Here is a 17,502-nt window from a genome sequence, read left to right as displayed (position 1 = left end):
AACAGAGAAATAGGAAAATGAGAGGGACAGAGATAGAGATAGAAAGAGAGTGATAGTGAGATGGATAGAAAGAGACAGAGAGAGAGAAATAGAGAGAGGGTGGGTTGCAGCCTGAGGAGACTTCAGCTGGCAGCTGTGACTACAAAGCGTGAGGGCGAGTGAGAGAGAGAGAGAGAGAATACTAGAGGCAGCAAGTAAGCAATAGGGAGAGAGAGAGAGAGAGTGTGCTAGAGAGCGAGGGAGAGAGGAAGGGAGAGAGAGAGCCTGCAAACGGCAGTGACCCCACCGAGCGGAATCAAGTGCTGGAGGAGAGCGGGAAAGAGAAAGCCAGAGAAAGAGAAAGAGAGAGAGAGTGTGTGAAAGAGAGAGAGAGAGAGAGCGAGAGAGACAGAGAGAAAGAAAGAGCGCATGTGGAAGGAAGTGGATTCTCTCTCAGTTGATTTTACGACCATCTTATCTATGATGCATCCACTGCGATGCCAGTGCTGGGATTCACACCTTTTTCCAGCGCGACTGGACGTCCCGCGCAGGAACTTTCTCTGAGGAGGGACACCCCCCACCCCCCCGTCCCACCACCGGAATTAAGAGCGCGCTCCCCATTCATTCCATCCATCCATCCTGACATGAAGGTGAGTCATCCCTCCCCATCCCTCCCTTCCCCCCTGTAAATGACTAAACTTAGGGTTGTAACTAGGCAGCTGTTTCATAGGTGACTTAGTTGATGCGCCTGTCTTAACGACTACTTGTATTTTTATTTATTTTTATTTTTCCATAGATTGCGTTGTTGCCGTTCTCGTTGTTAGTGTTAATCAGTTAACCATCAGGGTCCAAGTTGAACTATGCGGTTGTTCCCTGTACTTGGACCGGTACTTCTCTCTAGGGGTTTCGTCATACTTGTTCCTGGTTATGGTTATACACTTTGTTGTACGTCGCTCTGGATAAGAGCGTCTGCCAAATGCCTGTAATGTAAATGTAAATGTAATGTGAGTGGCTCCTCTGCCTGCATGTGCGCTGCTACATCAGGCTTCTGTGTATACGCTGATATTAAAGTACGGCAAGTTGTAACAGTGTTTTCAGCTGGGGGAGCTTTCTAAGATTAACCCATCCATTTGTTTTTTTTCCTCTAAATCCTAAAATTTGGAACAGCATTTGAAAAATCATTTTAAATTCCCCATTTAATCCATGAATGCTGCAGTTTTGCGGATATATGAAATGTGCAGCCGGAAGCATTTTGCACTGCGTGCATTTTGTACAGACCTCATTCTCTGAAGATAGCCTTGGTACAGCACTATTCTGAGATTTTGCTCATGATTCACGGATTGTAAGGGATTGTCCATTTCGCAAGTTGATTACAGTGAGGAGGAAAGAGTTTACAATACTCTACTCCTGGGTTTTATTGTGCTTGTTTCAAATCTTTATCAAGGGTGGCTCATGGTAAGACTTTAAGCTTCCCATATGGCAGTGAATTGCTCAATGTTAATGTTTAGTGCTTAAGGATGATGCATAGGTGGAGGCAGCGAACGTTATTGCTGCTGTGGGTTTGCCCTGAAAGCCAGGACACATTGAAAGCCACTGTTTAGGAACAGATCTCCAGTGGAGCAGCCTGATGATAATGAGCATGGGAAGCAGCAACAGGCTGCTGGACAGTAAGAAACGGACACACACACACACACACACACACACACACGCACACACACACACACATGCAGGCACACACACAGGCACGCACACACGCACACGCACGCACACACATGCACACTCCTCTCTCAAATGTATACTCTCATCATTTGGACATACACTCCCACCCATCCTCTTTCTGTACATTTTTTTATTAAACAAAGATTGTAAACCCGATTTTATAGACCTGTGTGGCAAGTACAGTTATACAAATATCCACACTCGCTTATACAAATATTCTCTCAAATGAATGCATGCTCTTTCCTGCCTTTTCTATATACACTGAGCGTGTGTGTGTAAAAAAGAGAGAGAGATAGAAAGCGTTAAGGTCCTACCGTATCTGCACTACAGTGTGTCTCCTCTACCTGCACATCACGCTTTGGTCATTCATTCATAACCATTTGTATGATTACACATTAGCACCCAAAAATCATTACAAACCAGACTGTGGAAAACCGTGCTTATTATTTCACTCTAGCTGAGATCCAAGGCTGGTCATTTGCAAGTTTACTGGCTTATAATAGCCTAGATTGACACACAGTGTAACTCTAATTAGGAAGATGAAGTCCAGATTGTAAGTGGATAATTGGATCTGTGCCATAGCCAGGGCCTTTACAGTAAATACTGTTACCCAGGAAACATTATGGGTTCATTGCTTATTAGGATGAGCGCGCCTGCTATATTTAATGAGGATCACACCTCCCCACCCCACCACCCCCCCCAAAAAAGAAAACCAAAAAAAAAAAAACCTGTATACCTAGTGCGTGAAATCATTAAGGAACCCCTGAGAGTGTGATGGCATCTACATCAGTGAGGGATAACAGTTTGCCTCCCATGGCTAGCTCCTCTCAACATTGTTCACGCATAACACAGGGAAGTGACAAAGCCTTGGAATTCAGAGAGAAAGAGAGCGAGAGATGAGAGGTGAGAGAGAGAGAGAGAGTGGAAGAGAGAGAGAGAGAGAGAGTGAAAGAGAGAGAGAGAGAGAGAGAGAGAGAAAGAGAGAGAGAGTGAAAGAGAGAGGGAGAGGGAGAGAGAGAGAGAGTGAAAGAGAGAGAGAGAGAGGGAGAGAGAGAGAGTGAAAGAGAGAGAGGGAGAGGGAGAGAGAGAGAGAGTGAAAGAGAGAGAGGGAGAGGGAGAGAGAGAGAGTGAAAGAGAGAGAGAGATGGAAGAGGGGCGATTTTCTTTTTCCCTCGTCGGAACGTGGCTGTGCTCACGTGTCGGCCACATTACAGCGGGAATGATTCCTTCCGCAGGACACAGCCTGTGATTGTAATTCCTGATGACTGCCCCCCCCCCCCCACAGTTGGGAATCACCCCCCAAGCCCACAGCTCATTCCCGATCTCCTTCCCTCTTCCCCGGCGGAACAGCGTCTGGCACACAGCCCGCTAAACCTTTGTTTGGTGAAGCCCCTTAAGCAGCACCGCCTTCTTTTTACACAAGCCAGAGAAAATGACACACCCAAAACAAAATGGGTACTGCCCTTGAACCCTTCTGACTACATGCATAATCCTGGTCTCTTCTGAACTGGCGGTTTGTTTTTTTTCAAGAGTCAGAATTAATCTAAATATTACTGAAGCAAAGTCACAGAAGCTCAAACATTTTTCCAGAGAAGATACAGATGCTTGTTGTGGTTGTGCCTGGTGCGGTTAGAAACACAATGCAGACACCACCACAACACTGGATAAATCCTGGTTCAAATTTGATGACATTACAACCAAAAGTGAGTACTCTGCATTGGTTTTTTTTATGAGCTATGTCTAGGCAGGTTTCCAAAAATGCCATTTGGAGACTCCAAAAGGACCAGTGGTAACCAAATGATGTGATTGGTCTTTAGAGGTGTAAAACTATATATTGTATACTACTATGCTCGTGGAACAAGTATGCTTAAAAGTAGCTTGCTTTCCCCCTGCCTGTCACCCTCTCCCTCCCTCTCCATCTACCTCTCACCCCCTCTTCTGCTCACGCTCCTTGCAGCCTCTAGCAGCAGCAGGTCTGGAAGATTGTAGAAAATACATCAGCTATCTAGTCTAATAATCCATTGATTGAAGTTTTCACCAAAAACCCCACCCCCACCAACATGTCTAAATATTCTCACTTCTCAATATTCTCTAATGTTTTCCATTATTATTATTCGGTATGCCTACTCCTTATTTTCAGAAGTACTGAATAATAAGAAAAATGTTGCGAGAATGTATTGAAATGCTCACTGATGTAAAATGGGATCAAGTCCTTCAATGAAAATGCCCTCTGCTGTGGATTCAAAGCTGTTTTCACTATCCTCCTCAGAAATATTCACTCAGATGAGCGATTTCTTCCAAGGCCTCCAAATGCCGAGTCTTCTGTTTAGACTTGGCCATTGAAAAATGAGTTTTTATAGTAAAACAACCTTTGTATGGACTTTTTATGCATAAAGGCTCAAAAATGTTGAGACTCATGCACAACATTTTCAGCATGCACACTGAAAAAGTTATGGTTTGTTCAAGGCATACTATTTTTTATATATATATAAAAAATATTACAAAATAAATATGCTAAGGCATATCTATGATGCACTGGCAATCTCAGTCTTTACACACTTTAGCCAAATTTGCGCACCTTTTACCTGTATCTGTTATTCCACAATTTGTTTGAGACGTTTCTAGGCGTGGCGCTCTTTTCTGTGTGGGGAGCGGTGGGCATGGGTGCAGAGCCTGTGGTTTGGGATCAGAGTCCAACAAAGTGTTTTGTTGCTAGTCAGCTGCTGCAATGGCAGATGCTAAGAAGCCTGGATACAGCAAAGCAAAAAGACAAGCCGCCAGTGCTCCTTCAAAAACTTGAGTCAACCTTGGAATTACTTTTCTTTGGTGGCCGTCAGCTAAAGCTCACCAAGTGGATGAAAAACGACAGGGAGTTGGCCTGTTTTCTGTTGGACCTGTAAGTAATGTTACTTTTAGCTGGTTACCTTACGCAGCTAGATCCCCGGTGTTGGGTAGCTTTTGTTTCGAATTCTGTTCTTCCATCACGATGCCTTCTCCCCCATTGGGAACAGCTGTTACTGTTTATGGTTGCAACTTATCTAGCTTGGTAATTCACCTGCATTTACTTCAGTCAGGAGAAATGAATTTGATACATCATGCATGCTATCTAGCTAATGTTACGTGAAGCCAACTTCATTAACAAAGCTAACAAAGTTGCTAACAACTTTGAAAAGGCTACAGATAACTTTATGAAAAATTCATTGGGCCTCATTCACAACAGTTTTTTTAAAATTATTCTTATTTTTGTTCTTAAAAATTTTCCTATGAAAAACCAATAGGGGATTCATGACGCATGTACAGACCTTTGTTTTTGTGCATATCCCAGATGTGTGAGATGATGAATGCTGACTGTTTGTAAATTTTATGTGAAATCCTATTCATGTGATTAGCATGAAGAAACCGCCACAAACAAATATGAATAAGAAAAACAAGCGCAAATCTGCAATAGCAGCGACCACACACGCGTATTCATCCATGTGTGCATACATCCACGCACACACCCTCACACAAACACGTGACCTCTTCTTTGGCTCATGACCAACCTTTCCACAAAATCGTGTGCAATTCTGTGCATCCATTCTGGAGTTATGCACCTTTTTGTGATAGGCCCCCTCTACGCCCCCTCTTGGTCAATCGGCCTGAAAGTTACTCAGCTCTACCTTCGGTCATGACCAACCTCCATGCCAAATTTCAGCCTCCTGGGGCAAAAACTGTGGCTGCTATGGGGTGGGACACTTTTGTGGACCAACCGACCAACCGACCAGCCAACCGACCGAACGACTGACAGAGCTATAGAGGTTCGGTCACAGTTAATAAAAAGATGAATGCCGAAATTTTCGTGGAAACGTTCTTACACGCAGTTTACGATCAAATATGATTGTATGAATGTTTTGTGAATGAGGCATTACATTACATTACATTTATTTGACAGACGCTTTTATCCAAAGTGACGTACAATAAGTGCATGTTCCATATTTTGGAGGGTTACAAGTTTTACAGCTAACTCAGCAATCCTGCTTCGTGAAACAGAGCCCAGAATAGCTAAATAAATTAAATAATAAAATAAAAAGTTGGAAAGCATATTTTCAGAATAAGGGAAGCAGCTGATATGGCCTGTTGTGCAAATGAGGGGATGCTCATGTGTAAGCGTCACCGGACAACTAAATTAGAATTTTAAATTTATTATTAAGTTTAGAAATTGAATTTGGTTACACCAACTATGCGTTTAATAATTTGGATTTGCATGTACTTTTAAAATTGAATGCTGGGATTGGAATCTGAAATTCAATAACACAAACTTTCATGGATCTCCTAGGAGTGGAGTTTTCCAGTATCCAGTTTCAGTTTCATTTGGAAACTTGCAAGCTCTATTCAACTCTCAGGGAGCCACAATTTTAAACGTGACTCCTCAGAAGCTTTCGACTTCCCGAAGGCTTTCAGCTTGTGAACATCCAGGCGCTTACAGGAATAGCAGCTGTTCACAGATGTCATCGATCCGTTGGGGCACATCGCTGGCTTCTCAACGGCCATTCCTGAGGACAAGAAGCTTTCTGCTCAGAGCCACAGCAAGCTGTCAAACTGTGGGTAACGTTGTGTACATAGTTAAAAGTTATCGAAATTAATTACCGTCATGCATTGCTCACGTTAGCGAATGTAAAACTGTCAGTAAATTTAGTTAGCTAAATTCTAATTCGGTTGGCACAGATTAACACCATAGATGCGCTACAGTATTTGTTCCCAAACTTTGTTCAGAGGAATCCATTGTGTGTGCTGGACTTTGTCACAACTAATTTCAATGAATCTCAGTTTCAATATATAAAAACAACAATAGATTTAGCCATTCATACATTACAGTGGATACTGCCTCAGTAGCATTTCTTCTGACTATACTATTAGTCAGACTAAACCCATTAGTCTGTGTAAAACAAATTATACAATGTAGAAAAAGAACAGAAGATAGTGAGGACATTAGTTATTATAATTAATATTTATAAGGCATACAATGAAGCAACCCCCCCCCCCCCCCGACTACTGAACCCTGAAACATTCATTCAACTACATTAGGACTTATGATTAAACTCGAAATTACAAATTCTTAACAACTTAAGTTCATTGCTACTCTTGTTTATCATGTTTTTACTGTTGCAAATTAAAACTTTTTGTTCAGGAGCTGCATATCAGAGTGATGTAACCAGGGAATTTGCAGTGAATACCACACACACACACACACACCGGTAAATTCTTCAGGAAGAAACTTGATTGCAAGCTTATTGACACTCACATTAAATTAAGATTTTTTTTTTCTCTCTCCAGTTGTATATGACCTTTTAAAAAATCTCCTTCATTTACATTTCCCACCACAGACATAATTGATCCTATCTAAACAGAAGTGCACTTGCTGTCGGTGCGGTAATTAAATTTGTTCCTCGCTAGTTTATTTTCTGACGTTAACCCTTTGCGCCTTTCTCTGCTTTTCCTCAGTCTGTTCTTCAGTATTACAGGGTAGCAACGAGAGTGTTGGGTAATGCAAATTTCAACAACAGTTTAACGTTGGGAACTATCATTTTTAAAAGTTATGCATTTCTAGAGCCTTTTATAGATAATGCCTTTGTCAACCTTTGTCAGTCAAAGTTGACAAAGGCATTATCTATAAAATGATCGTTGACATTGGAGGTTTTATTCTAAGCATTTTTAGTACTTTTTGTTTACTTTTTTTAACTGAGAAAGCAGATGAAACTTAACAATGGCTTATAATTTGCTTGATGCATCAAGACAGAGACTATTCATAATAATCACAGCTGTATAATTTGATGCTCAAGGCTAAAAGTAAAACTGATTCAAGGCAGTTTTGGCTTTTTTGGCGTGTCAAATAAATGTGCGTGGGAGTGTCTAATTGGTCAGTTATTTTATTTGTCAGGTTCGATCCTAGTTTGGCTTTATTGCACCCCTGTATCACCCACACCAGAGCATGGAGCACTAGAGCAAAAATGAGCACTACCCACTACTTCTGCAGTAGTGTCTTCCACACTACTGCACACCATTCAGTGCTACAAGGGAGCCAGCCAATCCGTGAAGCTCTCGACGATGTGGTAGATGTGTTAGATTTTTAAAAAAAAATGTTATTCAGAAATGTCTCCAGGGCATCCTCACGTCTGAGTTAGCAAACGTAGCGTGAAGCACACATCTGTTCCTGTGTCTGAAGCCCATGCATGTCTGTATTTCCCACTTGACCTTAAATCACCAGGGGTGTGCACATGGCTTGCAAGCAAATTGCTGCCATTTTGAAATATAGCTGTCGATGAAGGAACTTCACCGCAAAACAGGGAAAGAAAAAAAAAAGATTAAAAGAGAGTTGCTGAAAATGATGACTTGCCAATGGTTAACACCCTGGACAGATGTATGGTGAGAGAGGTTTAAAAAAAATGGACTGATCTGAAGATGAATGAAAAAAATAATGAGACACAGGGATCAGCTCATTTAAAAACAGCACATATGCTGTCAGAGGAAGGCTGGGTGTCCCTGCCCTGTCAGTGCTGCTAATGATACAAGCAGTAGTATTGGGAAGATGTCAGTGTCTGGCATTACCTCAGTCAGTTCCCAAGATCAATGCATCTTCCCCCTCATGCGCAATCCCTTTCCCGTCAGTCCAGATACAGTTTAATACACAAGTATCTGAGGCAGGTACAAATTTTTTTTGTTTCTTTGGCTTCTGTACTCCAGCACATTGGATTTAAAATGAAACAATGAATATGAGGTAAATGTGCAGACTGTCCGCTTTAATTTGAGGGCGTTTACATCTGTATCACATGATCATTGTAAGAATTATGCCACTTTTCTTTTGCATAGTCCCGCCATTTTGGGGGAGCAAAAGTACTGGGGCAAATGAACATAATCTGAAATAAAGTCATCATATTTAGTAGCGAATTGCAAATCCTTTTCATTCGATGACCGCTTGAAGTCTGCGACCCATAGGCAATGTCCTTAGCAAGTGAAACGCATGTTCAGCTGAGTTCAGGATGGGTGATTGACCTTGCCAGTCAAGAACATTCTGCCGATTGGCCCTGAAAAACTCCTTGGTCGCCTTAGCAGTATGTTCTGGGTTATTGTCCCGTTGCAAGGTGAAGCACCAGCATCCAATGAGTATTGAGGCATTTGTCAGGATCTGAGAAGATAAGATGTTTCTGTACCCTTCAGAATTCATCCTGCTGCTGCCATCTGCAGTCACGTCATCGATAAAGACAAGTGATCCAGTTCCAGTGGTAGCCATAAAGTCATAAAGCTACCTCCACCATTTCACAGATGAGGGGGGTGCTTTGGATTATGAGTTCCATTAGATCGTTACAGTTCTTTCTCCACACTTTCTCCGTTCTATCACTTTGGTCCAGGTGAATACTCGACTCATCTGTCCATAAGACAGACACATCTATGCCTACATCCTGAAGAGTGTTCTTGATCTGTTTGACAGTTGAAAAGGGGTCTTTCTTGAAAGCTTTCTTTGGTCATCCACTACAGTGGTCTTTCACGATCTAGCAAGTCATTTGCTATTGCTGAACTCAGCAGTACAGCTCAGCAAGCCAACTGCCACCAGAACCATTACTCCTACATCCTATGATTTCCTGCCTTCTCTGAATAACGAGCAGATTTTCAGGTGTGTCCACTGTCCATTGGCACTTGGCGACTGGGTTTGATGGTGGTATAGGAACCTCACACTTCAAGAGCTGTATTGCTGGCAATACTGTTTAATTATACAGCTGAGCGCGCCTTCTCAGTTTTTGACAGGATGTTTCCACCCCCCTGCTGCACCCAGGCCAATGCGTTCAAAATAAATCATTTTTCATGATTGGACAAGTTGAATGTGTACTCTTGGGTAGTAGCAACCAGGGGCAGCAGTCACTGGCAAAAGATGATAAACTCCATTGCCAGTGGACACGGGGGGGAGTTAGTCTATCGGGTAGCATGGCAGGGAGATTAATGACTTTTCACACATTTGTGACGTGTGTTTGCTCAAACCAGTGATCCCTCATGCAAAAAATTTAGTACAGTGCAAAATACGCTATTATGTCAGCAGTGTATCATTTTTTATATATATAGAAACTGACTTTTTTTTTTTTTTTTTAGAGAAACTCACGCTTTTCTCTTTCATCTGAAAATGACATTTCTGTGTGCTTGTAAATTTGTGGGAGCACTGGGAATGCATTAGTTGACGCAGCAATCACTGTGAGTACCTTTGATTTTGAAACAATATAGGCAATGCTACAGTATTAATCCAAAAATAGGTTATTTTGAATGATGTTCTGCAGTTCTTTTTTTAAGAAAAAACTTATTTTCAACTTCATTGGCTATGAAGGAGAGGACTGGAATCAGAGACCAATCCATGTAAATTCTTATAGTTTTTTTCATTGGTTTCCAAGACCAGAGAGGCCCAGATACCAGATGATGCAATGCCACTTTCTTGCTGCCAATTGTGTATATGGACGGTCAGAAGCAACTGTGAATATTTACACTCTGATGCATGTTCATGTTAATATTGAATATTAATATTAGAAAGCTGTATACATACATTATATAATCAAATCTGACTGTATGATTTTTACATTTTGTTCTATTTTTTAAAAGTCCATTCAATGTGCTTAAATGCAAACATCCACTTCTACAACTGCAACAGATTTAACGTATAAAGCACCATGAGCGTTGCTGGTGATTAAATTCATCGCGTTGCACCGGGTTCGAAGGACCGAGCTCACAGAGTAAATCTCCAGAGGGAAGAAAAGATAAACATCTGTGTGGGGAGCTAAATATTAAAATAAAATTTAAAAATCTGACTAGATTAAAACTGCTGGAAGCCAACATGGTATCATGCTGAAATTAAATTCAGTTCACCACATGACAACGCACCAGCCTTCCACTGACCACTAGGACACAGGGAACTTCAGTCTTGGAATAATAGGGTCACAGCAAAAAAAAAACAACAGTATAATAATACACTTATCTGATAAAACTCATTACATTACAGTTATATTACTATTTGTTATTCGGTTCATGTTCTTATCCAGACCAATGTATAGTATTTATTCCATACACACATGTAGTTATAGCATGAACTACACTGGGCTATATGGCTACATGCATATAGTACACTATATATAATTATAATATATTATATATTAGTGCTAACAGAATATTATGTTTTCCCAGGGAGATGTATGGGAAGCACCAAACAGAGCCTTGTCCTCTATACTCAATGCTCACTGTCGTACTCATTTTGATCTCAGCTAAGTCCTGTCTGTCCTGTGTCTTTCTGTTCCTGTCTGTACAGGAAGGAGCCTTTGATCACAGCACAAGCCCCTGGAGGGGAGAGTCCTAGAGCCCCGCCCACCCCCCCAACCCCACAGCGCACCCCCATCACAGAGTGACTCATGTCCCCATCATCATGTCCTCCCCCCTGGGAAACATGAGCTCGGCCCGGGGGTGGGGGATCTTCCCGGGGGCCACGGTGAGCGCCAATCTGACTGGGGGGGTGGCGGTGGCCCCGCCCGGGCAGGGCGGCGGGGGCGCCTCCCCGGCCCCGCCCTGCGTCTCCTGCTGCTGCGGCCTGCTCGGCCACACGCTGGCCGTGGTCTTCATGGTCAGCCTGGCCTTCGCCATCGTCGTGGGCAACGTGGTCACGCTGATCGTGTTCATGCAGACGCGCCAGTGCCGCACGCCTCAGGGGTATCTGAAAGGTACGCGCCGCCGCCGCCGCCGCCGCCGCCGCCTCGTCCTCGAAGCCGCCACCGACGACCGCGCTGTTAGCCGCGGCGATCGATAGCACGCAGTCAAAGGAATGTGATTGGTTCACTGACGTAGGACAAATGGAAGACACCGTAGCCGCAAGAGAAACGTGTCTTTCAACCAGGCAGACGTGCCAGATCTCACCCAGGATGGGCCAGGGAGAGTGAAGGGTGTCATCATACCTTGGCTCTTAAGCTCCTGACTCTTGACTGAAGACCGTGATTAGTATTTTAGTTGCAGGAGGTGTCACAGTGATGGACAAGAATAAAATGAACACTGATGGTTCTCGGATAAGACTGGGAACGCCTTGTCAACTAATGCGCCATTATTCTTGATTGCTTCACAAATGGCTTCAGAAAATCCTGCGAGACAGGAAAAACTCATAGCTCTCTACCTGTGAGAGAGCTGGTCCTTGCAGTACCACAGTCGCACACAGGGGGTCAGTAATTCAACCTGATGAAAATAATTCATTTGTAGGACTTGAGTTTGACAACTGTGCTTGAATAAAAACAATGTAGATGAATAACAGATAATTAGACATGTTGTGTGGACCGGTATACTTCACATTCAACCCAAAATCACTAACATTAGAGGTTATTAGCAGTAATTCAAAAATAATTTCCATTGCACGTAATAATAATGATAAAAATAATAGCTAAAGAAAACAATGTATTAGCATAAAGTAAACATAGTAGCATACTCAATGAAGGAATTTTTAAAAAATAGTGGAAAAATTAGGTATTTAAAAATACTAAATATGCTGTACTGTACTTGCACAGCTTGATATATAACAGAATTGCCTTCTTGTCAAATATCATATATACAATAAATACAGATTACATACTCAAATTTATGAATTCAATGCTTGATTTCAGAGAGGCCATCTGTTTCAGTGGAATGCCCCTGACATATTCCTGCCAGTGCTTTGCCCTTTAAACGTAATTAAGCATTCAAACAGGGGCTAAACGTATGCAATGCGGAGCAGATGCAGCAGCTTAAGCGCTTGATTAGGTACCTGTGCATGTGCATATTAATGGCTTACTGTCCACTGCAGTCAACGGATCTTAACCTCTTTTCGATTATTTTTTGGTATTCTGCTGGCAATCAATTCATGGCCTTGGGTTAGTTATTAACTTTAAATATCCCCTATGATACAAATTTTAAAGGCCAGCAGACTAGCGTGGTAAAGGACCGCAGCTTGGTCATGTAGTTTTAAAAAATAATTTTTTTTATATTAAACGAAAAAATTAATTTAATACAAAAATCCAATGTCGTGCTGCTAGCTTGAATGAAAACTCCTAATCTGTAAAGTTGTGATCACTTTTAAATGACAGCTCATGTCCTGTTGCTTCATTATCAGATAAATTATTCAGACTTAATTAATTAAGCAAGAGATATTTACCACTTCCGAGGCAGACTAACAGCATATGAGGGTCCTAAAAAAAAAAATTCAGAATGTAGTGGCTTTTTTATCAAGAAGCAAAATTAATCATGCAAGCACTTATCTGGTGTTGGGGTGGAAAGTTTTAAAGGGAGCCCATTAGAATAACAGATTGTAAGGGAAGAGGAAAACGGCAATGATTAAAAGAACCTTTCCACAGACCACCGAGTGCTCGGACCATTGAGGCCTCCCATTTTAAAACAAAACATTTTTTTTAAAAAGAAAGAAAAAGAAAAACTTTAGTTTTGGCAAAAAAGAAAGGAAACAAAAGCCTAATGCTATCTTCCAGATATGACCAATATAAAGCAATTGACCTTTGACCCTGCTTAAGGGAGCCTTTTGTCTGGTGTAAGTAAAAGCGTTTTATTGTCTCCCGCAGTGTCCCTGGCGATGGCCGACATGATGGTGGGCGTGCTGGTGGTGCCGTTCTCCGTCTACACCGAAATCTCCCTGATGGTGACCAGCGCGCCCCCGGCGTGGTACCAGGGGGGGCCCCTGCTCTCGGCGGGAGGGCTGGGGGGCCCCTGGCAGCCCTGCAAGCTGATCGGCCCCGTGTTCGCCGGCTGCACCTTCGTCTCCATCAGCACCATCTTCCTGATGACGGTGGAGCGGAGCGTGGCGGTCCTGCGGCCGCTGCACAAGGACTCCCTGGTGACGCGGCGTCGTGTCCTCCTCCTCATCCTCCTCTCCTGGGCCGGCAGCTTCCTGCTGGCCCTGGCGCCGCTCACCCTCGGCCCCGGCTTCACCCTGGAGTACAACGAGTGCAGCCGAATGTGCAACTACGTTCCAGTGTGGGACGGGGCGGAGCCGCCGCCCGGCGGGAAGGTGCTCCTGCTCTTCCCCGTCTTCGACTTCACGCTGCTGGGCGGGACGCTGGCGGTCAACATCCTGTCCTTCACCCGAATCCGCCGCTACACCCGCAAGCGCAAGCTGCTCTCTGAGGTGGGCGGGGGCGGGGACGGGGGCGGGGGCGGGCCCTCCCAGAGGCCCTCCTTCTCGGACATCAAGGCGGCCAAGACGATCGGCATCCTGACGTTCGCCTTCACGGCCTCCTTCTCGCCCATCGCCGTGTTCGTGCTGGGCAACGTGGTGGGACACACCTGGTGCAGGTTCTCCTTCTTCGCCTTCTGGATGCTGACGGCCAACAGCTGCTGCAACGTGATCATCTACAGCGTGCGGGACCGGCGCTTCAGGAAGGGCGTGGCCATCCTGTTTCAGAGGAACCAGACGCCCCCGCTGGAGGAGAAGAGCTGAGACCGCCAGGTCCGCTGTCCGTCATCTCAGTCGGTCACGCCCACCGCAGACATCGCTGTAGACCAGATGGTCGGCTCCTTATTCCCAAAAACCTGAAGTTCTGGCGGTCTTCCGTTGATACCGGAACATTGCAGTTTGATGTGTCTTCTGAGAACTCCTGACCAAGTGCACCATTCAGCGGATGTTCGGAAGCACAGGAACCTCTCGCTATTGACCGGAGCGCTCCCGTAGTTCATAAAGAGGGAGGGCGGAAGTAACATCTGGTTCTTCTCTAATATCAGTGGCTCTGTTTGACACCACAAGCCACAAGCTCCAAGCGGCTCTTCACCGAGCGGCTCGGGGACAGGGCAGACTGTGATCCTCTTCAGCATGTCTTGTCAAGGGGCAGTTGTGTCGTAGTGTGCCCGTTGTTTTCGTTGTGCATGTCGCTAACCTTGGGCTGCCGGGTGCTCGTGGGGTTTTCGGCCTATGCATGGCTTCCCTCCCAGGGACGGCCTGACAACGACACCCCTGTCTTGTGTTTGAGAGACGGCTCCAAGGGGTTTTTTGTCACGACCGATATTTCGTCACGGAGAACACAAAACGTGCGATTGATTTTTCTTGTGCAGGTCCGATTGACTGAACTGTATTTACGATTTTTAAAAAAAACGCAAAATCAAATATTGTATTCATTACTCAGAAATGATAATTACATTCTAAAAAGAGGATTTTATTTCTACTTGCCTGATGCAGTTGATGGCAGCACCTGAATCCCATACAGAAGCAAATGCATTGCCAAATGGGGCCGTATACAGGACAGACTGTATGGCAGAGCTTGGCACAGAAAAAAATGCCTTACATATTTTATACCAGCAGGACATAGCTCAGGAGGTAAGAGCGGTTGTCTGGCAGTCGGGGGGTTGCTGGTTCGATCCCCCGCCCTGGGCATGTCGAAGTGTCCCTGAGCAAGACACCTAACCACCAATTGCTCTGGTGAATGAGAGGCATCAATTGTAAAGCGCTTTGGATAAAAGCGCTATATAAATGCAGTCCATTTACCAAGGACACATGATGTCGTGGACATCATGACAGCAGGTCATCAGGTCATTTCCCTGTTAGCTGTGGTTTGGTTTTTTTTTTTTCAAACCATGAGCTATTCAGAGGCTAACATGCTCAGAAATAAATTTTGCTCCTTCAGAATGATGCTTACTTCCGTGGATTGCTCATTGTATTATTTGTAATCTTCTCCACAGCGCATGCACACAGTACTGTATGTTTCGTTTTTCCAAATTTCTTGCTTAGAAGGTCATTCAGTTGACCGTTGTGTCAAGAAATTATTTGTCTACTTTGTAATCACGGAAAAGAAATCAAGATTAAAATGATTACTACCCTCAAAATTAGTTCACGTGAATCATCTCAAACTTTAAATGACAGCATCATGCAAGTTTCTGTTCCCCACATCACCCCTAACATGGAAGAGGTTGGGTTTCAGTGTGTGTCCTCATTTGAATATTGCTGTGGTTGATATTTTTGACACTGTGCATTGCATTATCGGTATTGCATAATTGAAGAGATGGTGACTTGAGATTTTTTTTTTTTAAATAAAGACATTCACAACTGTCGTCCTCTCGTATGTGGTGGCTACTCACTGAGCGTAATCTGATTGGACAGGGCTGGTAACCTCCCATTCCTGTAATCAGACATGCATTTCAACAGGAAGATAAGCAGGCCTGCAGCACCACCATATCAACATAAAATAAACTGTGCACATGGTTACTCACCTACACTGAGTGGAGGACCACAGTAACCTCTGTCTAACCAAAGAAAATAAGAGCAAACTAATCGACGATTTGTAATTTACCGAGTACTGTGTTCTTGGACTAATACCCCCATTCGGAATAAAAACCCAGGTCTTGAATGGTAGCTTCTTTTTCTCACTCACTCCCGGAGAGGTGCTTATTGTGACTTCGGCTGTAGGATTACCGCTGAGGCGGGAATTGGGGGTGACACAACCGCTCGAAATCAGCGACTCCTCGCGCTGTTCAAAAGAAAGGCGAAAGGTGCTAAAAGCGCGACTCTCTTCCAGCGCATTAAGCAAACGCGTCAGACAGAAGCGCGGAGATCATGTGGCACGAGTTCCGAGCATCGCCAAACGAGCAGTTATTCCCCAACGGAGAATTCGCGCGAGGATAAGATTCGCTGTATTGCATTCTTTTTACCCACAAGAACGTGCATGTTTCTGTCGATACACTCATTTCCTCCTAGATATTGAAGTAGGCGGTAGTCATTTAGGTTGTCAACATATTTGCAGTGTTCAGTGTGGGAAATCTATATACATTATCTCCACACGCATCTCCACAGTGCGCTGGAAATGCATATTCAAGAGTTCTTTTGTGAAATGCAGTCACGACACCAGTCTGTCTGTTGCTAAAAAAAAAAAAACTGCCAAAGTTTCTTTTTTTTGACATATCATTTTCTCATCTGGAGATTCTACAAAGTGTAAAGAAGACTGACATCGTTTTTCCTGCCAAAAAGACTAGAAAATATTTCCCTGTTTAAGAGCAGCTTGCAGTTACGTTGTGAGTGACGTCCGCACTCTGAAAGCGTACCATCACGTGATAGCGCGCGCGGCTGAATAGTCACTGGTCGTTCAAACGGAATGTTCTGTTACTCCCAGATAAGAGGGACAATCGTTCAATCGAGGCATTACAATCGAGAGAACCGACTGTCTTATGTCATGTTCCCAACTTTTTTATGCGGACATTTTCATCTTGTTATGCATGAGCAAAAACCCTAATAACAAGAATACCACTCGGCTCAGACAGCCGCGGCTGACCTGACACTGAAATCACACGTTAAGAAAAAGTGGGAAATATAAAGCTACTGCATGGAGAATTTTTTTTTTTTTTTTTTTTAGAATTAGATGTGCCCTACGTTCAGTACTGTCCAGAAGTACAAAAGCTGCACGAACTGCAGCAACTAAACCTGCTAAAAACTTGCCTGTCCATTTTATAAGCCTCAAACAGCAAATTCTGAATTTTAACACAGTTAAACCCCATCCCCAAATCTTTTAGCAGTGAATTGTATTACAGAATAGCAGTTAACAATTGGCCATCTTTCTGCTTGTACTGACTTCTGACTTTAAAAGCAAAAACAAGAACATGTTAAGGCAAACAATGTTAATGGCTTTTCACTTTTTGAAAACACTCAAAATAATAGAATCAGACCGTATTGTATAAATGGCTCTGCCATTTAAACGTAGGCATTTATGTTAAGTTCTTTTGTGCAGTTTGCAAAAAAAAAAAAAAAAAAAAAACTACTAATGGAGTTTACTTTTACATTACAATCAAAACACACTG

General features: G+C 43.4%; 1 protein-coding gene across 1 annotated transcript; it reads left to right on the top strand.

The window, feature by feature from the left end:
• The first annotated feature begins 228 nt into the window (after positions 1-228).
• On the top strand, positions 229-15,744 carry LOC118227204 (beta-2 adrenergic receptor-like). Its single transcript, XM_035417408.1, has 3 exons — positions 229-629; positions 11,015-11,420; positions 13,290-15,744. The coding sequence occupies exons 2-3, from the start codon at positions 11,129-11,131 to the stop codon at positions 14,162-14,164; spliced, it is 1,167 nt and encodes a 388-aa protein (XP_035273299.1). The 5' UTR covers positions 229-629; positions 11,015-11,128; the 3' UTR covers positions 14,165-15,744.
• Positions 15,745-17,502: the final 1,758 nt, after the last annotated feature.

This window comes from Anguilla anguilla, chromosome 5 (assembly GCF_013347855.1).
Source record: "Anguilla anguilla isolate fAngAng1 chromosome 5, fAngAng1.pri, whole genome shotgun sequence".
Classification (NCBI taxonomy): domain Eukaryota; kingdom Metazoa; phylum Chordata; class Actinopteri; order Anguilliformes; family Anguillidae; genus Anguilla; species Anguilla anguilla.
The sequence above is the reverse complement of the archived record's forward strand: the minus strand, read 5'-3'. Positions and strand labels throughout refer to the sequence as shown.